General features: G+C 38.0%; 1 protein-coding gene across 1 annotated transcript in view; it reads left to right on the forward strand.

The window, feature by feature from the left end:
- Positions 1-23,702, forward strand: part of LOC119506533 (non-structural maintenance of chromosomes element 4 homolog A-like) — a 39,504-nt gene extending 15,802 nt beyond the window's left edge. Inside the window, 2 exon segments of the mRNA XM_037799561.1 lie at positions 22,923-23,130; positions 23,132-23,702. Coding sequence (XP_037655489.1) covers positions 22,923-23,130; positions 23,132-23,702 — 779 coding nt within the window.
- Positions 23,703-23,914: the final 212 nt, after the last annotated feature.

Below are 23,914 nucleotides of genomic sequence, written 5' to 3' on the forward strand. Positions count from 1 at the left end.
AAATATCTGATAAAAATTGAATTCTGTCAGCCCTCCCATAAACCCTGGTACTTTTTCTGTCTTTTACTAGTGAAGATTTAAAACTATTGAACATAAATATACTATTTATGCTATTTAAGGTCTCACTTTGTGAGAGGCTTATAATGTTTAAGTGCACAGGCTTTGGGTCAGGCAGATTTGGTTTTGAATCCCTTCTTCATCGACTCACAATCTCCTTGTGTGGTATAGAAAATGAAAAGCACCTAGCACAGTTTACCTTGTACCAGACAGTGTTCTAGACACTTAACATGTATTTTCTCATTTTATTCTCACAAGAGAAAAGAATCATCTGCAGGGTGGAATTAGGGAAGACTTCCTACAGGAGATAAAAATAACACATGGGCATGTCCTACTGCCCACTGAGAACCATGTTGTACTTCTGATCTCTGGAACTGTAAAATAATAAATTTGTGTTGTTTTAATCCACTAAATATGTGGCAATCTGTTATAGCTGCAAATAAAAAACTAAACGCAAAGCCATTTCTAATTGCCTCATGGGCATATTTCATTACATTCTCCCATATTTTCTAAAATTAACCCCTTCCACCTTCTCATTATAAGTGAAATCATGCTCTCTCTAATATAATTTGCTTTGGAAATACCATTGCTGAACTTCCCTACTCTCATGGTCTCACAAGGAGTGGTTAGCATGCACATTTCTTGGGCAAATCACCAGTTTTTCCTCTGATTTAAAAATCCATTATAGTTCCAGCACTTTAGCCTCGAGGTCTCTCAAAATTCCTAATGTATAGCAAAAGGTGGGGTAAGTTTGGGATATTGATTGCAGAAAAGTACTCCCCACCCACTTACCATGTTTCTTTCCTGGTAATGTTAATTTGCTTGAAAATAAGGTAAAATGACTCTCTTACTTTCTCTCAGAAAAGTCCTTAACGTTTATATCTACGATAGTAGCTTCCGACCTTTTATTTCACCTTCCTTCTTTCCCTCAATCTCCTATCTCTATTCTCTTCCACTATTGCCTTTTGCCTCTTCCCCCTCCAGGTTCTGTTACCCACTGCCATGGAATGAAGAAAGGACAGCCTAAGGCTCACTGATGTTTCAGGACCACGGACAGTGACATGGTTTGCCCAGAAAAATCAGTCCTACTATTTTACATTTAAAACTACTTCATTTTGAAATTCCTTTCTAAATTTTACCTATTTTCTTCAAACCTTCTTTCTTTGCATGCGTCTTGCTCCCTCAAGCCAACCCTTTCTGGCTTCAAATACCTCATTGCTAATCAATAAATTGTTTGAAAATGTTCATTAACACCACAAACTGTTTGTTCCTTAATATTCTGATTTGTTGTCTTCTCAGTCTTATTTCCTGGCTTCTTTCAGCTACTTTTCCCTATTTAGTTTTCAAAGAATTGCAAAAAATATGTACGGACCACAAATTCATATAATTTAGCTTCAGCTGGATCGTAATTGGGAGACATTTGTTTAACGTAAAACTGTAAAAATGAAATTTTTGCATACCAAATATATATATATACACATATACATATATACATACATATCTGACATAGTCAAATTATAAGAAATTTTATAATGTTTGGCCTAATTAATTTTTTATTCCAAATACTATTTCTAGTAGTGTTCTTCAAAAGTTTTCACCATCTACAAATTAAGAACTCCACATTTCTTTTACCTTCTTAATAAATTATTTTATTTCTATTTGTTCTGGTTTGCTAAAGCTGCTGTTATGCAAAATACCAGAAATAGATTGGCTTTTATAACAGGGATTTATTAGGTTACAAATTTACAGTTCTAAGGCCATAAAAGTGTCCAAACTAAGGCATCAACAAGAGGATACCTTCACTGAAGGAAGGCCGATGGCATCTGGAACACCTCTGTCAGATGGGAAGGCACGTGGTTGGCATCTGCTGGTCCTTTGCTCCTGGGGTGCATTTCAAAATGGCTTTCTCCAAAGTGTCTCTGGGCTTCTGTCTCTCTTAGCTTCTCTCAGCTCTCTGCTTGGTTCTCCTGGGGCATTTTTCTCTAAACATCTAGAAGTTCCCTTTTGGCTTCTCCATGGCAAACTCTGGGCTTCAGCTCTTAGTGTAGCATCTCCAAACATCCTTTTGTCTGCATCTCCCAGTGTCTCCAAGCGTTGGGTCTGTGTTGGCTCTTAGCTTCTCCCAGGGGCGAACTCTGGATTACACATATTAGCCTCTCTCCAGAATGTCTCTCTCAGCTTCTAGGAGCTCATTCTCTCTGTGAGCTTTCTCAAAGGACCCCACAAAACTAATCAAGACCCATCCTGAATGGGCAAGTTCATACCTCTATGGAAATAATTTAATCAAAAGATCTCACCCCACATGATAATGGCTCTTCTGGGGTCCATAACAGCTTCAAACTGGCACACTCTTTAATTCTATAGTTTGGCTGACCACAAGAAAAGAGTTCACTCCATTTGTTTATTTTTACTTCTTCAGAATTTCTTTAAACTTTTTTTCTCATATGTACTTTTTCTCTATTCTCTGAGGAGTTCCACTGGCCTCAAAACTAACAAGACTCACCAATATCTTTGATTCCCAAGCACTAAAATATCATCTGGAATGTTGACTCCTAATTGTCCTTTATCTTCACATTCACCACTCAACTATGCCCTGACTTTCTGCCTTCAAACTTAGTCAGATATTCCTTTCTTAAATTAATCTGTCCTTGACCCTGCTATTGCTCACTGAGCTATCAGCCAACCTAAGAAAAAAAGAATATTATACACCCTCTCCCTTCATTTTTTTTAACCCCAAGTAATAAGGTTTCAGCCCTCACCACTCAAATGAAACCACTCTCTCAAGGTTCACTGAGGATTCTTCAGCTGGCAGACTTGATGGCTTTTTTCTCCTCAGCCTCATGCCTACCCTTGCCACCTCCGCAACAGTTTTTAGCTCTCCTTTGTTTCTGTACTCTTTGACTCATCCTAATCCCAGCTGAGCTCATCGTCACTTCTTTGCCCCCTGACATTACAATGCTTTCTTGATGAATTTGTCTATTCCTGTTACTTTAACTATCACTATTTAATTATTTCCATATATGTTCAGAAAACTAGTCTTTCCTCTTGGTTCCACACTCTCATTTTTCAGTGTCCTTTTAAACTTCTGTGTTTTTCTAGTGTAGGATGAAAATTCAGAGTTTTCTTTGTTTGTTCTATTAGGTCTGTTATAGATTGAATTGTGTCCGTCCCCAAATACATGTGCAAGTTCTTATTCGCAGTCCTGTGAATGTGACCCCATTTGGAAATAGGATCTTTGAAGATGTTATTAGTTAAGGTGAAGCCAAACTGGATTAGAGTGGACCCTTATTCCAATATGATGGTGTTCTTATAAGCAAAGGAAATTTGGACAGTCTGTAAGAGAGAGACAGTCAGAGATGGTCATATGTTGGAGGCAAAGATTGAGTTATATTGCAAAAAGCAAGGAATGCCAAGGATTGCTGGCTACCCAGCAGAACAGGAGAGAGGCATGGCATGGGATCTCCCTTAAGAAGAAGTATAGCCCTGCCAACACCTTGATTTTGGACTTTCAGCCTCCGGAATTGTGAAGCAATAAATTGTTATTGTTTGAAGCCATTTAGTTTGTGGTAGTTTCATGGCAGCACCAGCAAACTAAGACGAGGCTTTTCATTTTGTCTTCTTAATGACTCTTACAATCTTCTCCTCCTTTTACACAATCCAATTACAGTATTGGGTGCAACAGATCTGTCAAAGGTATGTTCAAGGATCAGTAACCATATGATGTGCTCTGAGTAGAGTGGGAGATGGGGTGGTGGGGAAATCCATCAATTAAATATGCATGATCAACAATTATATTTTTTCTTGGAGCTTTACTTTGCATATTAGTATATTAAAGGCTCTGAAAAATTCTTCAGTAAATAAACCTGTTTAACTTTGTGTAACCTAATTTTCCCAAACTGATTATTTGACCTCATGAAATTTGTGTTCATTGTTATTAATAACATCCTGTTGAACACACAGGGGAATGTCATCAAAACAGAGTGGATTTTTTTGACTCTGACAAAAATATTCAAATCCTGATTTTGCTACTTATTAGCTCTGTGGGCAAGCTACTTAGCCTCTTTGAGCTTATGTTTCTTCAGAAATAATAACAACTACCTTGAAGCCATCTTCTGAAGTTCAGAAAGAGTTCATATAAAACATTTCTCATGGTATCTACCATGCAGAAAGTGCACCATAAATATTAGTATCACCAAAGTCGTCATTATTAAATTATGGTTATTTTATGAATGTGTCTTGCCTATGTTAAATTATACCATATTTTGAAGTCTCTCAGCGACTCTCATATTCCTGACAGAATGTCTTGTACATTGTTTTTGCTCAATAAATACAGGTTAGGTACATGGCATATATATGAGATGGGGGAGATATAGGAAAAGGGAGAGTTATTTAAATTATGTTCTGCTGCATCATGTTATACAGTGACCCAATATGAGCTGAAGATATGGAATTTCTCTGCAAATAGATGAAAACTCAGCCTGTGTCAAAAAACCACAACTGATTTTTCAGTGGATGAATTCCCAGTTAATAGATGGTTTATAAGCAGCTTGGAAAACAACTCAGAAATTAAATTGTATTTTTTTCATTAACTGTTGTTTTCAAAATAGTTACTGAAATGAATTCATTTCTCTCTCTTTTATTGTATGCTACTCTGTTCAGTATTCTTTTAAGCCACCGTGCATCCATTACTATAGAATGATGGAGTTCACGCTATGCCTTCCAACAATGCTTAAGGCATTTCAAAGGAATATCATGTAATTGTTCTGAGAGTGCAGTGATGCACATATCTCAAACACAAACATAGAGGTTCTAGGACCTCTTTGGTTTTGGTATTGATTTGGCTGATAGAACCTCTGTGGCTTAATTACTTGGGTTATAATCTAATGCCAGAAGGATAGTTCCACATTCTGCATGATAATACAAATTTGTTTTAGAAGCAGGCAATACATAACACAGCAAAACAAGCAAACAAACAAATAAATAATTAAGGAAGCTAACAAAAAACATCATTGAGTCCACATCATTAGTATCGAAGTCTGAATCTAAATGGCAAAAATTGTTTGAACAAAAAATGGCAAAACCCAGCTTTTCTGAAGATAATTAAGAATAGTAATTTGCACAAATATATCATTTTTCCAATGTTTGTAAATCAGTCACTAACTTTTACATGTGACATGCTGCTCATGGCGACAGCTACCCAACTGCCTTTTCTTGCTGAATCTGCCTCACAACAGCATCTAGCTCACGAATGCAATACTCAGGAAATTGTCAGTGCCAGAGCAAGACTGCCTCAACAAATAGACCTTGCATTTGCTGTTTCTTCTGCTTAGAGCATTCTTTTCTCAGAGGCATTGCAGTTTAATGGTTAGAAGCCCTGATTTGGGTTTAAATTCCAGTTCTGATATTGATTTTGGGTTTAAATTCCAGTTCTGATATTGATAATCTACGACCTTGAGCAAGTGACTTAAAGGCTACACGTTTCAGATTCCTCTCCTGTAAAACTGATTCCTAATATTACCTGCCTCATAGGGTGGTTTTAGGATTAAATGAGTTGGTGTATGTGAGGCATTTAGGGTAATGTCTGCATATAGTAAGCACTGTATGTGTTTATTTCTATCATCATTGTCGTCGTCCGTCCTCGTTGTCATCATCATCATCATCATCATCACCTTCACATGACTCCCTCATATCTTGTAGATGTTGGTTCAAGGTTGGCCAGCTCAGAAAGGTCTGCTTTGACCCCCTATCTCAAGCAGCAATTATCACTATCTAACACTTATCACTACCTAAACTTATCTTGTTTATTTTCATTTTCCTCCTCTCCTCCTTCTATAGAAAAGGGTCTTGTTGCTTTGTTCACTATCTCCACAGTGCATTGCAGAGAACTTTGCACATAGTAGTTGCTCAATAAATAATAGCTGATTTACTAAATCTTCAGAATAACTGGTAACACATGATATGGCCTGATTTAAAGGACTCTCACAATGATGGCTAAACCAGTAGAAACAGGGTCTTATTAAGATTTGGTCTAAATAATATATTGAAAATCCATTAGTTTGAGTGAGAGAAGAATTCAGTGGCACTCAGACAAAACCAAAATGTGATGAACTAGATCCTCAAGAAGTCTAAGGTTTTAGGTTACAGAAACAGCCCACACGCATGTGTACAGTAAACCCCCATTATTTAAATTAAGTAGGTCTGATTGGGTTTTTTTCCCTATTAAACAAGAGATGCTTAAATAATGCAACTGTAATCACTTTCTTCCAGAATAGTTCAACCCAGACTGATTATTGTGTGCTGAGAGAAAATAAAATAAAATTAAGCAAAATAATAAAATATAGTAAGATAAAGTAATGCTATGTTCTTTCTACCCAAATGTGAAAGTCTATTTACAAAATTGGAAATTTATAACCAGAAATGGAAAAGGAGTTAATAATTTTCCAGTCTCATGGGGCCTTATGTTTTTTAGTTAATTAAAGTGACCTGAAATGTTGAACTTTCTTTCTCTAGGAGATATTTTAAAAATTCCTCTATTTCCCAGAAGAACAAACACATTGTTTCACTCTCATTTCTCTATGGGAAAATAAGGATACAAGGTAGCCAACTAGCATTCCTGGGTTCAGAGTCTTTAGAATTTTAGAGCTGGCCTGGCCTTCCATCAACTTCATTTTGAGTTAGGATAATGAAACTCAGGGAGAAAAATGCCTTGCCCAAATTTACATGCAACTAGTTTAGGTCTTTCTCCTATAGTAGACTGACTTTCCTCTCACTACAAACCCAAAAAGTAAGTTCATGACAAGGTTTTGACTCCAGAGTCATCAACTTAGAAAGCTTGTAACATATATTGGTAAAACAGCAATAACAATAACCAGCACCAGTGGTTCTAGTGATCAGGATTTGGTTGCTTATTTGATCCAGGATCGTGATTAATCCCTTGTGCACCCTCATGAAACAGTTAGCATGATTACACTTTTTACAGATAGGGATAGAGAGACCTAAGCAGTTGGCCTTGCCATGAAAACTCAGCTAATAAATTGTTGGGTCTTGAGTGGATGTTTGACTCCCCTGACCTGGTTGCAAAGCCCATGCTCCTTAATGGGAGGCAAACCACAGGCCCAGAAGCCAAATCCAGCCCACTGCCTGTTTTTGTATGGCCCAAGAATTAAGAATGGTTCAAACAATTTTAAATGATTGAAAAAAAATTAAAATAAGAATAACATTTTGTGATACGTGAAATGATAGAAAATTTAAATGTCAATTCCATAAGTAAAAACTTACTGGAATAAAGCCACACCCATTAATTTCTTATTGTGTATGACTGATTTCACACTACATTGGCAGTGCTGAATAGTTTCAACAGAGGTCACATGGACCACAAAGCATAAAACATTTACTATACAACCATCTACAGAGTTTGATGGCCCCTGTTCTTAACCATTAGTCTGTATTGACTCACAGAGTTTGCAATGAGAAACAAGACAACAATAAAATGACTGGGATGAGAAATAGCAGTTATGTGAGGAGGAGAAATGCAAGTCTCTCTAGAACAGGGGCAAATCCATTCATGACTGAAAAATAATGCCCATGAGCAACCACCTGATGTGAGGGAAACAGACCCTCCACTATATTCTAGCCATTGTAACCATGGTATACTTAAAAGGGTCAAAGCCGTTTCTGTCAGGAAGCATTATCTCACATACACCACCCTAATAATAAGAGCATGCACATGAGGTCTTTCTGACTATGCTTGACTATTATTCCAGGGATTCCCAAACCTGATTCCACTTCATAATCATCTGGAAAGCTTGAAATATACCATTTGATACAACACCAAAAACATAATCCCATATAAGAAACAAAATGGATAAGTTGGAGTTCATTATAATTAAAAACTTATGCTCTGTTGAAAGATACTGTCAAAAGACTGCCACGGACTGGAAGAAAATATTTTCAAAGCACATATCTAATAAAGGACTTATATCCAAATTGTACAAAGAACCCTTACAACTCAACAATAAGAAAAGAAACAACCTAATTTCAAAAGCTGGCAGATACATATAAATTAAAAATAAGCATATAAAAAGATGCTTAACATGTATGTTCTTAGTGAGATCCTACTACACACCAGTTTGAATGGGTAAAATCCAAACACTGAACACCAAATGCTGGCAACGATGTAGAGCAACAGGAACTTGCATTCATCACTGGGGGTAAAGCAAAATGGTACAGCCACTTTGGAAGAGAGTTTGGTGGTTTCTTAGAAACCTAAATCAAGGCTTCCATTCAATCTAGCAACTGTACTTCTTGGCATTTACCCAAATGAGTTGAAACATACATACACACAAAACCTACATATGAATGCTTGTAACAGTTTTATAAGTGTCAAAAATTGGAAGCAACCAAGATGTCCTTCAATAGGTGAATGGATAAACTGTGGAATTTTATTTAGTGATAAAAAGAAATGAGCCATCATGCCACAAAAAGAAGTGGAGGAAACCTAAATATATATGAATAAGTGAAAAAAGCCACAATGAAAAGGCTACATACTGTATGATTCCAACTGTATGACAATTTTCAAAAGCAAAAATACAGAGATATTAAAATGATCAGTGGCTGATGGGTGTTCATGGGGAGGGGGAGAGTCATGAAGTGGTGAATCTCAGGGCATTTTGGGAGCAGTGAAACAATTTGGTATGATCTGCTAAATGGTGGGTAGGTGACATTATCCATCTGTCAAAACCTGTAGGAATGTACAATGCAAAGAGTGATCCCTGAGGAAAATTATGGATGTCAGTTAATAAGAACACACCAAAATTGGTTCACCAATTGTAACAAATGTACAGCACTAAGAAGAGATGTTAATAATAGGGAGAACTCTGTGATGGGTTGGGGGAGAATATAGGGAACTCTATACTTTCTGCACAATTTTTCTGTAAACCTAAAGCTTCCCTAAAAATAGTCTATTTTTAAAAAAAGTATCACTTCCTGGGTCTAAACCCAGATCTACTTCATGAGCGTATATGGTTATAGGGTCAAGGCTGTTGTATTTTATTCTGAGATTATGGTCCGACGTGACCTTGTGCCAGTTGCCACAGATACTGTTGATGGATTTCTTCTCCGAATCCTACGCTTCTGGTCTGTACTTTAATTTTTTGTTTTCCTACATAAACTTCACAATTTTCCTTATCTTGTTATGTATTTACATCTCCTCCACTATAATATAAGCTCCACGAGGGCAGAGAATACATGCTTTATTTATCACAATATTCCAAATTCCTAAAACAGTGCTGGTACAGTTAATCAGTACATATTTGATGACTGAATCTATGAACAAATGTTAAAACCAATACATTCACTTACTTAACTACTTTGATTTCTCTAGTATCTGTGTTTCCTTTATTCAATGAGATTATAAACCTCTGGATTACAGAGATTGTGGCTTCTCCTTCTGCATTCCCTTTACAAACTCTGTAGGTTATGTTTTAAAAAACATAACTGCTAAATGTGTGACTTGACATATGGTTGGAAAGCTAATTTTACGGTGTCTATTTCCTGAGCTACTAATAGTAAAGAAAATGAATGTTTACTATATTTACAATGATAACTGCTTTGCATCTACCTGGTCCTGGCTGAACTTGAAAAGAATTTAGACTCATCTGCACGTGTCTGCTGATGATTAGTTTTTGTACCACAAGTATCTAGAATTCCTATTTGCATGAGGCGATTTGTCTGAGGGTTTGGGGTTTTTGTCTGAATATCGAATGAGGAGGTTTGTGCATATGTGTGCGTGCTCTGCAGATTCTAGGCCACTGAAAGGAAAGGAAAAGCATCTTTAACTTTCCCGGATCCTTGAATTGGTTTTAAGCCCCTACAGGGAAATAGGTTGGGGATAGAATCTCAAGTGTGAGGTTTCATACTTTTTCCTAATGCTGTCACTTAGGAACTGGGGCATCATATTGGAGGCCAAACTATAGCAGAGAGATCTTCACTGTTCTTGCATGGGAATCTGCACTCCCCTGGCAGTACCAAGCCTGACAGCTGTAGAAGCAGGTCTAGAGACAATAATACTCTTGGCAAAAATGCTGCCATGCTCTCCATGGTGTCATCAGCTCTACCATCTTGGGCCTTTCTCTAGGATTTCCATGAATTTAGTTCATTGACAATGAGGTGGTCGGGCAAAAGAGGAATAAAGGGCTGTAGCCCTATCCAATTGACAGGTTCATGAGGTCACTGAGGCATAGCTGAGGACCCATAAATACCAGCAAGAGGGGTGATTTTGCAGAAGTTCTGGAGGCTCTGAGTTAGCAAATGAAGGCAAGAATATGGGTGATGTGAAGTGTTGATAAGATTGTATCCATAGTTCCTTGAGATTGGGGCATGTTTTGTTCCTTGTGAATAGCCTAACGAAAATCTCACATCAACCCTGTAGGGTAGATATAATTATTCCCATTTTCTATATTTGTAAAGGGTGTTGCAGAAAAGCTCAAGTACTTGAGATGTAATGTTGTAGCAGAGTGTCAGCGCTTAACTCTTGTGGTTAAGAATAAGGACTGGATTCTGTTTCCAGTTTTGTCCCTTATTATTTATTTATACGCTCAGGTCCTTGTTTCCTCATTTGTAAATAGGGATAAGAATAACAGTATCTATCACACAGAGTTGTCAGGAGGATTAAATATGTTTTGTTGGGTAAATCTCTTAACCAGTTTCTGGCACAAATAAGAGTTCAATAAGAGCTGTAACTTATTAATAGAATAAGAGTGATTATTTCAGGTCACATGACTATGGCATAGTGAGGATTCAAAACCTTGATGTAACTACAAACTTTGTGATCGTAAGCACTGTGCTATCTTGCGAGATACTTCTTCTCTGGTTATACATACCTTTTATGGTCACCTATATAGTTGTTACAGTTTGAATCCTAACCCCTGCCCCCTCCCCCCCCAAAAAATGTTGAAATCCTAACCTCCTACTACCTCAGCATGTAACCTCATTTGGAAATAGGGCCATTACAGATGGAATTAGGCAAGTTAAAAGGAGGTCACACTGGAGTAAGTGGGTCCTTAATCCAATAGGACTAGGGTTCTTTTAAGAAGGAGAGAGGAGGAGGCACTGACAGACTCAGGGAGAGAAGATAGCCACGTGGGACAATGGAGGCTGAGACTGAGTCATGTCACAAGGCACACCAAGGAGCACCAAGGAATGAGGCCACTGCCAGAAGCCAGGAGAGAAGCATGGAACAGATGCTTCCCTACAGACCTCAGAGAGAACATGGCCCTGCTGATAACTTGATTTCAGGCTTCTAGCCTCAGAACAGTGAGTCAACAAATTTCTGTTGTTTTAAGCCACCCCTTTCATGCTACTTCATTTCAGCAGCCCTAGGAAACCAAGACAAAAGTGCCTGATAGAGGGATCAGAAGTCAACCTACCTGACTACGACAGGTATTTTCATTCACTGCATTGATTCATTTCCCCCAAAATGAGAAAATACAGCCAGACACTCTGCTAGGCACTGAGCTACCAAAATAAATAAGTTGCAGTCATTCTTTTGGAGCCCTGCTGGTCCTTAGAAAACTCTTTGTACCACACGCATGACGGCAGCAGGTGCCTTTCCCTTGCCCTCTGTATCTTCTTTATACTTAATGGGAAGAAATACCTGACAAGACGATTTTCAGGTACTCTCCAGCTTCGATGCAGTAAGTAGGTACTGAACTTGAAAGCATGTGACATTTGACAGAATATCAATGAAATTGTTATGCACAGCTATGGTTTGGACTGAGTAAGTAAAATGAATGGCATCGTTTCAACAGCTATGAAATGATAACCTTGTTGGCTATGTTTAAGTTGGTGAAACACAGAAAAGTAGAAAATGCCCTGTGGAACCACTTAAAAATGCAGGCGGGTGATCTTTGCAATTGCATGGATGTGGCTGCTCATGGAACAGGGTTAAAGTAGAGTAGCAAGGAAACAGAAGGAAATATGAAGTTGCAACAATTTCTCAATTTGTTAGCTGTGCGTGTGAATCACATTTTTCCTGCTTTATACACTTAACTGCTCTATGATTCATTACTGGACAGGGAAACCCCTATAATTATAAGATCATAGAAACGTAGAGGTGGTGCAGAGGGAAAGTAAACATCTGAAGTCGATGAATCAAGTTTTTAAAATATTCTTTCTAAGATATCAGAGCGGGGAGAAAAAACAGCCATTAAATCTTCATCCTTGTTCTTCAGAGTCATTCCTATTAACACACATATCATTCCTGAAAGCTCTAGAAGGCTTCCTGTGGATTGTAGCAGATAAGAATTTTTGACAAATCCTATTACTTTTTTTGTCGGCCACAATTTACCACGTGCAGACCTGGGCTCTTGTTTCCCACAGTGTCAAAGCAATAATGTTTAAAATGTATTTGGAAATGTATGCAAGAAAGCCAACTGTTATGACTTGAGAGGGTTCTGCTGCACACACTGTGGAAAAGGCAGAATTCACTTAACATAACTGACAGGAAGATCTCCCCAAAAGAACACCAACACATAAAGTAACCATTAGGAAGTGAAAAGGTTACTGGAGGCAGATCGCCCTTGAAAATAGGAAATTTGGGCCAATGGATCTCTGCTTGAGACCAAGGCATTCCTCAGTTTATGTGAAATTGAGCATATTTATTCAAATGGAGGCATACACAAGTGTGTATGTGGGCTATTTTGTGAATCACATGAAAAGATGTAACAAGAGGTGGATCATCCATTATCATTTCATCTTGGTAAATGCATATAGGTTTATTATAAATAAATATGAAGGAGGAATGTGCTTTCTTCTCTGTGACAGCATAGCCTCCCAAAGGGGAGAGAAACCAAACCTTCTTTGTTTGCTTTTTTTTTTTTTAAAAAAAAAAGACAACTTGTTAGAATAACAGTATAATCATAAGAAAGATTAAACAACCTAGAGTGGGTAAGCAGAAGAGAAAATGAAGAAGAAATCTGAGTTGTCTATCATAAAAGAACATTTATTAAAAGGTATAACTTTTTTGGAGGGGGGCAGGGATAAGGTAACATTAAAGATTCTTTTTATGAAAATAGTGCAAAGCTGGGTCAGAGGGTACTATGTATTCTGGATATTAATACCTGTAGTTTTAGGATCAAAAATTAAATTTTTTGGAAATTCTGCAGAAACCAACAAAACTCCTAATAAAATTAAGAAAGCAAATATATATATATACACACACACATACACACACATACATATATATGTTATTTCATGGTTAATATTAGACTAGAAAACTCCAATGACTCCCTCATAACAACATTTATTTTAGGGTAGTCTATGGTTGGTGTCCTGGTTTGCTAATGCTGCTGTTCTGCAAAACACCAGAAATGGATTGGCTTTTATAAAGGGGGTGTATTTGGTTACAAGTTACATTTTTAAGGCCATAAAGTGTCCAAGCTAAGGCATCAACAATAGGGTACCTTCACAGAAGAATGGCCAATGGCGTCTAAAATATCTCTGTTGTCTGGGAGGGCACACGGCTGGTGTCTGCTTACTCCCAGGTTGCATTTCAAAATGGCATTCTCCAAAATGTCAGTGTCAGCTTTCAACGACCGTCTTCAAAATGTCTCTCTAAGCTGCAGCCCATGTCAGGCATCCACAACTCCAAGCATCTCTGAGCTAAGTCAGCCAGCATATGGGTCTGTGCCAGTGTTTTTAAAGGACTCCAGTGATTTAATCAAGACCCACACTGAATGGGCGGGGGCACATCTCCATGGAAATAATCCAATCAGAGTTATCACCTACAGTTGGGTGGGTCACATCTCCATGGAAACAACCTGATCCAATGAATCCAACCTAATCAATACTAATACATGTGACCCCACAAGATTGCATCAAAGAACATGGTGTTTTGGGGGACATAATACATCCAAACCAGCACAGTTGGGTTTTCCTGTTTGTTGGTCATTGTCTTGTGGAGTTTGTTTTATTTTGTTTTTGGACCTTAGGTGCAGAGAATCGAGTTAAAACTATGTCTCACTTCACTGTTGGCCAGGGTAAGGGCCCTCTGCTGTTATTTCCCTTTTGTAGAGCTTTGAGAGATTTTTTATTTTCTGGTGTAAGTTCTGAGAAGCACATCTCTGAGATATAAAACATAGAGAGGTTTAGATTCACTTCTTGCTGACAGTTTGTTCCATCTACAACTTGATCCAATGTATATGAGGCCAGGCATGAAGGTTCCTGTTTATTAATATACTCTGCAATATTTAATAACATCTAGCTTTCTAATTTTTGCCAATCTGATGGTTATAAAATAATATTTCATTTTTGTTTTAATTTGCAAGTTCTGATCACTAATGATGTTGGGAATCTCTCCACAAATTTGATAGCCATTATGATTTCTCCATACATTAATTACTATTTCTAGACTTTGCCCATTTTTAAAATTGAGTTTCTTATTTTTTCCTTGATAATTCTTAATAATATTTCTATAGGTTCCCAAGCAGTGATACTTATAAATACTGAATACAGATAATTCCAAAGAAATCCAAATTGTTAAATTGATATTTATGATAATTAATACAATGTAAGTGTAGAATGCCGAACATTTCCCATCAAAACCAAAAAGAGAATAAGGACAACTAGCTGGATATAAGTTTTTCTGTAAAGGGTCAGAGAGTAAATATTTTAGCTTTTGCAGGCCATATGTTCTCTAAATCCACTACTCAACTCTGCTGTGGCAGCACGAAAGTTAGCCTTAGGCAATATGTAAAGAACAGGTGTAGCTGCATCCCAATTAAACTTTATTTACAAAACAGGAAGTGGACCAAATTTTAAACAGAATAAATATTTTTGTTTTGTTTTATTTTAATGTGAATTATGTAACTGTCTGGTCTAATTCTATATTCTAGTCTTCTTTTATAGTTGTGCAGTAGACCTTGACTTGTACTGTATTAAGTGAATTGTTGACATCCATTCCATGTGCATTTTTTTTGGTAGCATAAATGGGTCTCATCTAGCCATATATACCTTCCCTTCCGTCTGATGGTACCCATGTGGTCAGACTGTTGTAATTAAAACTTAATGTTCTTTATTTCTAATTTTATACAGTTTTTCATAAAAGTCAAAAGTTAATGTATTTAAATCAATATATTAAATGTTTACATATTTTAGAGGACATGATTATTGACTAAAAGGTTGAAGTTCTCACTTCCCCTGCCATAATGACTTGATTCCTATCATAGCTTTATATTTTCTATAATTACCCATGATTATTGAATAATATCAATAAATCTACAATGTTTGCTTAGTTTCCCTGATACTAAAATTCTCTGCATTGAAGGGCCAAAAAACTGTATTAAAATTATGAATCTTTGGATCAAAATTGCCAGTGGACATCTTTACATGATCCCAATGTATTGGTGAATAATGTGTGAAACTAAGTTCATCAATAATTATTTCTTACTCTTTATTAATGGGACTTTCCATTACTCTTATAATTGTAAATTTTAAAGCATAAAGAGCCATTATCAAATCCCTGAATAAAAAGAAACTATCCACATTTCCCCTTAGATTCCTAATTTTATATTATATGTCTTTCCTATTAGAGTATAAAACCTTGAGGCCAGGGGTTTTAATTGACAAGCAATTAGGAAGCCTTCCATAAGAATTTGAATGATTGACTAAAACAAGCAATTTTTCCATGCTGAATATTCATATGCCCTCATACTGGATTAAATAGTTCTGTAAAAATAAATCAGGAAGAAATAGGAAGCCCTTACAGAGGTATCCACTCTAAGTCTGCTCAATTGGATAAAACTGCTTGTATCCAGAGTCATCAGCCAAAAAGTATGTGCCAAAGAAGAAAAACATGTGCAACGTCTGTTTACCTGCATTTCTCTTCACTACAAGTAGGAATAATTCTTACATTTTCCTGCATCATTTTAAAAAGGTAGACCAATATCCTTGGTCCAATGGGGGATGGTTCTTTTCTTGGTCATGCAACAAAGTTGCTAATGAATACCATGTATGGCCATCCTCCCCTCAAAACTAAACCATGTTCCTTTACTAAAAGTCAAAATTGACTCATTAAAAACCTGGTAGCCATGAATTGATCCAAAAAACTATACTTCATTAACTCATATGTGCTTCATAGGTGACATACTTTATATGTCTCATAACCAAACTACTTTCTATTTTAGGTTGATGACCATGATACAAAGAACAAGGAGGCTCAAAGTTCAGAGAATTAGACATGTTCTACTTGGAAACACAGGAAGAGCATCTCTGTTCTTCTTCCTGCTCAGATGATGACAACAAAATGGAAAAACATCCCCATTGGGGGGCTCATCTCATCCTTTCCACTGGAGGATAGAGTTCAGGTAGGCTAAATCAAGTATTGTCCATTCTGACCTAGTCATTGGTTCTCCTAATTTTCATGTTTCTATGACACGCAATGTAATAAATGGCAGGAATTTTTAAACTGGGACGTTAAACAATGTGGAGCTATTCATAATCGCTTTTACCAAGTATTAATTTTAAAAGTATAAAATTATACAGATTACTTTTGGATCTTTAGTTTAATCTATTCTCTCATAAATCTCCTCCTTCCAGTAGACCAGAGTTAGGCAAGCTTTTTCTGTAAAAGGGCAGATTGTAAATATTTTAGGCTTTGTGGTCAATGATCTTTGTAACAAATTACTCAGCTATGCCATTGTAGCATGTAATGGGTTGAATTGTGTTTCCCAAAAAATATGTTCAAGGGCTTGCCCTTAAGAAGCTTGTTACTGCAAAGGAGAGGCTAAGCCTACACACAATTGTGCCTGAGAGTCACCACCGAGAACCTCTTTCATTGCTCAGATGTGGCCTCTCTCTCTAAATCAACTCAGCAGGTAAACTCACTCCCCTCCCCCTTACATGGGACATGACTTGCAGGGATGTGAATCTCCCTGGCAACATGGGTTGTGACTCCCAGGGATAAGCCTGGACCCTGCATCGTGTGATTAGGAAAGCCTTCTGGACCAAAAGGGGGAAGAGAAATAAAACAAAATGAAGTTTCAGTGGCTAAGAGATTTCAAATGGAGTCAGGAAACCATTCTGGAGGTAACTCTTATGCGTTATATGGATATCCCTCATTAGTTTTCAGTTTATCAGAATAGTTAGAAGGAAATATCTGAAATTGTTGAACTGTAATCCAGTATCCTTGATTCTTGAAAGCAAGTGTATAACTAACTATATGGCTTATATGGTATGACCATGTGATTGTGAAAACCTATGGCTGACATTATGTTTACCCAGTGTATGGACAAATGAGTAGAAAAATGGGGACAAAAAGTAAATGACTAACATGGGGGAGGAGGGGTATGGGACATTTTGAGTGTTCTTTTTACTTTTATTTTTATTCTTATTTTTATTTTTTGGAGTAATGAAAATGTTCAAAAATTGGTTGTGGTGATGAATGCACAACTATATGATGATACTGTGAACAACTGTTTTACCCTTTGGATGATTGTATGGTATGCGAACATATTTCAATAAGTAAATGGTTAAAAAAAATTTTCAAATTCTAACCCCCAGTTCTGTGAATGTAACTCTACTTGATTATAGTTCTTTGAAAATGTGTTTGGCTAAGGTGAGGGCAAACTCCATTGGGTGGTCCCTAATCTAATATTACTGGTATCCTTATAAGAAGAGGTAAATTTGGACAGACAAAATAAGAATAAAAATAAAAGTAAAAAGAACACTCAAAATAGTGTGTGAAGTTCAAGACAAGAAGGGAAGCCATGTGGAAACAGAGACAGAAAACTGTGATGCATCTATAAGCCAAGGATCGCTGTCAAACATCAGAAGCAAGAAGGGACAAGCAAGGATTCTCCCCTATAGACTTCAGAGGGAGCATGGTCCTGCTGACACCTTGATTTCAAACTTCTAGCTTCCAGACAACAAATTTCTTTTGTTTTAAACCTCCTAGTTTATGGTATTTTGTTACATCAGCCCTAGGAAACTAAGACATGCATGAAAGTGGCCATAGACAATACCTCAATGAATGAGTTGGCTGTGATCCAATTAAACTTTACTTCTGGACAGTGAAATTGGGATTTTATATAATTTCTCCAAGTCATGAAATGTGTTCTTATTTTTTTTTCTTCCAATTTTGCAAGACATAAAACCATTCTTAGCTCATGGGCTGTGCAAAATCAGATGATGGGCCAGACATGGTCCACAGGCTATAGTTCGCTGACTCCCACACTATATGGCAGTCTCCATGTGCCACACCATATGACTCTTTTATTTCAGCTGATTCTGATACTTCTCTCCATTTATTGTCTCAATCTCACAGTTAATGAACACCTGTGCTCTCTGTCACTCTGTCTCTGAGCTATTGGTTACTGTGGCAAGAGTAGCCTACACCTTATTGCATTGCCCCATCATGTCCTTCTGACCCTGACTTTCTCCAAATAGTGAAAGGACGATTCATTCTCTGTGAGAAAATCAAAATTTTGGAGGGAAAAGCCTGGCTTCCAAGTAGTATCTCCAGAAATACAAACCTCCAGGAAAAAAAGAGCATTCTCTCTATGGTGCTTTTTGTTCCTTTGATTTAAAACATCTCCTGCCACAGTAGAGTGCTGATACTTCAAAGAGTCAGCTGGATATTGGAGGCTTTCATATCTAACCCTGCACAGTCCACTTCATGTAGGTTATACCAGCGAAGTAGCCTCCCACATGTGAAAAGATAGGAAAGCTGACTGAAAATTACAGAGCATGGCAACTTTCACCTAGAGGGGATTTCTAAAAATCAGAATCTGTGCTACAATTACTGGCATTGCTATTAAGGGGTGATTAACTCCACACTCAAAAAAGTGTTAGGCAGAAAGGATATGAGGATTGTGATAATCAGAGACTAATAACCATATGGGAAATACATGCAGTTCAAGTCACCATAGACACCACAGAGGGGAGTCCACAGACACTTCCATTTATTTAAAAAAAAATGGGTTTCTTATTAGAAACATAGAATAAATATTTTTCTTTCTTTTCCTTCTTTTCTCCTTCACAGTCCCTGTATGGCTTTAGAAGTATACTCCTTACTGAGCACAAATGACAAGAATTAGCTAGACTATTGGGAGCTATATTACACCACATCTTTTTGAAGTTAAAAAAAATGCTTTCAATATTAAATCTTGAGATCTTCTTTAAAAACATTTTCTTGAATTACATAATTGATAAACAAGTTGCCTTATCTTCCTGTATTACCCATCTTACTCCAGTTCTATTTCAATGATCTGTTTATCTTCTAAAATATCACACATCAAAGCCACAGTCTTCTTTTTCCTTCTTTTCTTCTTTGTCTTCTACTTTTCAGTTCTCTTTGGTGTCTTCTAATTTTTTCTCAGGCAATTTTGTATTTTCCTCTGAGTAGCCAAAATATATTTTACCTCTTTCACAAAGAGTTTATAGAAAACAATTTGTTTTGTGCTGTCTGATATTTGCATATCCACTAAATCTCCACATCCCAATCAGTCCAACAGTCTGAAGCTGGGATAGTACCGTGCCTTGAAGGTTTACACTGGTGGTAGGCCTGCATGATTCACATCTGTTTTCTTGTCTACCTGGCAACTACTCACCCTACTTTGGGCAATAATTCCTGTTTATCATTAAGGCACATGACCACCCAGCTCTCCCAGTCAAGGCCATCTCTGGGAGGACCTACAGGAGTAGAGTGTGTGATTTAAGCCTAAGCCTGTCAATGAATTCCATTCCCCTGGCCACAGCAATTAGTTCAGGGACGTGACCAAAGCTATCCAGTCAGAGGGCATCTCACCACTTTTGTGGATATTATCAGAAAAGAGGAGAGGCTTGCTTATCTCTTCTGGGAGAGAAAAGACCCAGGAGCTGCCAGTGACCATCTTGATAACCCTGGGGGAAGAAGCTGTCTGAAAATGAAGCCAATCCCTGGAGGACATGGGGGCCAAGAGATGGAGCAAAGCCAGACCTTTCTAACCTGGTGGTGTGGCTCGTTTGAAGGCAAAGTTCCTGCTGACGTTTCAATGTGGTTAGTGAGAAAATTCTGTTTATCTGATCTAAATCCCTTTAAGTGGGGTTTTCCCTCCCTTTCAACAAATATGACCACAATGTTTCATATCTATATTCCTTGGTTATGATCTTGTGTTTTTGTATTATATTATTTGACCAGTTAAGTGCATTTCAGGACATTTCAGTCCTTTTAAGAAGGTAACATGCTGAAAGCCCCATACTAGGGAGACTAGTCTGGCAGGAATGTACAGGGTGCAAGAAGCCAGCGGGAAGAGCAATTTATATGGGATTTGAGGAAGGTCTGGCCTCAGGGTAGAGAGGAGACATGAGTGTTATCCCTCTAAGCTAAGAGAGAGAAATCCAGGACACTGCCTGACAACTCATAGCCATGCAAGTCTGAAAAAAGAAGACAGCAGAGTCCTGTCCATTTCCTTTGTGTCCTTCCAGTGTTTTTCCTGTGGTTAGCCAGCATTTATGGAACACCCACTTAAGGTCCTGGAAGCGTGCATTACATTGGGAACCCTAGGAGTTATGTTTAAAAGATGACTTCAATTTCCAAAGTAATATCATGCCCTTTTTTCCAACTTAATACATTCAGCTAATATTCAGAAGGCACAAAGAAACTGGAAAATTATTTCAAATTTTATTCTAAAGATAATCATGTATCCTGACCGAGTTGCATAGTTTACAGGACACTTTCAGTTTCTTTACAGTAGCTAAATTATGAGTTTTCTGTTATTCAATTAGTTCACATTGACTCCTGGAAGCCAGAGTTCAGAGCTGAAAGCATGGTCAAATTCGTGAGATATTTACATATATTCATCACAGTGCACCCTTTGAGATGACATTAATTAGAGTAAAATATCTGAAGCTCACTGTGTTATGATTAGAGATACCACAATAATGTAGACTCTACCACAAGGATGGAGATATCTGTAGCAAGATAATGTTCGGAGCACTTAGAAGAGGCAGTGGTAGGTTCTTTGAGAAGAACATTAAAGAAACAGATGACTTTTTCTTTTTTTTGTGACTACAAAGGGGTTGTCATGCTTCTTATTAATATTAACTTCAGTGCCCCCAATGTGATGCTCTGTGAGAACCCATTGTCTGAATGTTGGAAAAAAGATGGAATATAATAAAATTTATTCCTGTCTATGCTTTTTTAACTTGCTTATAATCTTTCCTAGAATTTCTGATAACTGAAAGAAATTCTTCTTTAAAAATGATACAATTATATCTGATATTTTGCCTCAAACCATTATTAAGCAGTAATAATGGCCCTTGCATTTTTCATATATTATTTTTTAACTCTCAAAATAAACTTAGATGTAGCCACTTCTATTACTCTTTTCATCATTTCACAGATGAGGAAACTGAAGCTCAGAAGGGTTAAGTAACTTTCCTAAACTCACAAGAGTTAGTTGAATATAGAGATGGAATTTCACCAAAGCAAATCAGTTTTCAAATTCAAACTCTGCCACTGTGTGAAATTAGCACAAGGGCCAATCCCTAGAGGAAGCATTAATTATTGTTACTCCCAGTTTCTCAAACTTGGTTCACTCTCCCAGCAGCAATTGACTGGCATCTCTCTGAGGGCAGAAGCCATTTCTTAATCATCCTTTTTATTCACTCCTTGCACATAGTAGGGGACTGTGGAAAAAGGAATGCTAGAAATTAGGGAGTCATCACTATGTGCCAGGCATCTTATATATCACATAATCTTTACAACCATCTTACGGAGTAAGTGCTGGCATTCCCATGAAAAAACTGATGATTAACAGGCTAACATATTTGCCCTTGGTCACAAAGTCAATGTGTGGCAGAGATGTTCTTAAACCTAGGATAGTAACACTCTAAATCTGCCTTTCACTCCAGCATGTTGCACAACTGATGCATTTTGAATGAGTCTATGACTGAGTGATTCTGACTTGTATCATGCCGATCACTTGGCTTCTCAAAGCCTGGTTTCTTGAGATCAAATTCGGCAGGATTTCTACCTTTCCCTAAGGACAAAGGAGAGGTGTGACGTGTGTGTATACGTGTGTGTAGATACACATTTACAAACATAAAATTTGCATTTGTTCATTTACACTGCATCACATTCCAAAAATGATTTAATTGGAGATTTAAATTAATTATGTTCCTGGAGGGTGCCTTGTGCTCTTTCTACTCTTCAAAACACCTTCACCTGAAATGCTGAGAAACCATCAAACAGGGAGATTTTCAATGATTAGGATCTTTAAAAAGAGACATTTCAAAATTCAGGCGGTCCTGGTCCAGGCGCCCCGAGTTGGGGTGGGAGTGGGGGTGGGGGTGGAGACCGGGTTGGGGTGGGATGAGGGCAGGCGCCTGTGAGGCCGCTGCGCAAACCCAGGCCGCGTGCAGCCGAGACTTTTTTAAAAAGCGCACTTGGTGACAGCCCGTAGCAGCCGCACCGCGCCTTGATTTGTTTTCAAAGCACTCCGCTGTTCGGGTTTTCTACTGAGCCTCACGACCTCGGCGGGGGGCACCGCGGGACCCCGATTTGCAGAACCGACTCCAGACCCCTTGGTCGACTTGCCTGAGCTCTGACCGCTAGGAAGGGGGAGAGGCGGGACGCGGATACCGCGTTGCTTCTTGTTGCTTTTGGCGGTGGGTGGCCGGGCCCCACAGCGGCCGCGTCACCTGGAGCTGTCAGAAATTCAAATTCTCGGATTCCACCCCGGACCTAGCGAATCCGAGACTCTGGGGACCGCCCTGCATTCTGTTACCTCGCCCTGCGGGCGATTCTGTTGCTTGAAGAAGTTTGAGAAGCACCCTGTCATGGAACATTCCTCAGAGGTGGCAGAGAAAGACAAGCCCTTTGGGTTAAGAAAATCAGGAGGATATACTGAATGCCAGCGACAAACTAACAGAGGTCCTTGAAGAGGTCCACACTCTGTTTAATGGAGTGTCCCGAGTAAGAGAAGCAGTTCTAGATGCTCAGTTTCTTGTTTTGGCTTCAGATTTGGGAAAAGAGAAAGCAAAGCAGCTGCGCTCCAATCTCAACCCCTTTGCTACGGTAAGATAAGTTGAAACTCTACATGGGTGTAAATCCGCCAGAAGCTGAAGAACTCGTCCGTGATGAAGACAGTTCTGATTTTGAATTCATAGTCTATGACTCCTGGAAAATATCAGGCAAAACAGCAGAAAACACCTTTAATGAAACCGATACATTCCACTTTCCGATGGGTTCTAGACAAGGAGAGGTAACTGTGCCAAAGCCATGCATCGATGGTCCAAACAAAGTTCGCGCGATAGAAAAGCAGAGGGCAATGCCTGCCCAGTTAAAAAGAATGGAGGAATCTCATCAAGAAGCAACAGAAAAACAAGTAGAAAGAATCTTGGGATTGTTGCAAACCTATTTTCGAGAAGATTCTGATACGGTTTCCTTCATTATAAGGGATGGTATTACAAGAATAAGACTTGACCAAGATTGGCTGCCAATAATAGACCCTGTAGATATTAAGGAAGAAAGTGAGAGGATTGACCGCAACACCCAGATTAGGAATCAAGGAATCATAGCTTTGAGTTACCAGGACTGGGAGGAGACTGTGAAGACCTTTGTGATTTCAGAGCCTGTGATTGCCAGGGGTCAGAGCAGCAAAGACTAAGTGTTTGATGTCGGCTGAAGATGAAGGACTCAAACGGATAGTGAAATCCAAAAAAGGAAAGCAGCATGTATTGTATGTATTGTATAATTAAACATTTTTAAAAAAAGATTGTTTTTAGCAAAATGTAGATTTTGATAGTTAATGAATTTGTCATGATCATCTTTGATTAAAGGAAATTCACTGCCATAAAAAAATTCACAGTTAATATTCTA

The sequence above is a fragment of the Choloepus didactylus genome, chromosome 11 (genome assembly GCF_015220235.1).
Source record: "Choloepus didactylus isolate mChoDid1 chromosome 11, mChoDid1.pri, whole genome shotgun sequence".
In the NCBI taxonomy this organism is placed as follows: domain Eukaryota; kingdom Metazoa; phylum Chordata; class Mammalia; order Pilosa; family Megalonychidae; genus Choloepus; species Choloepus didactylus.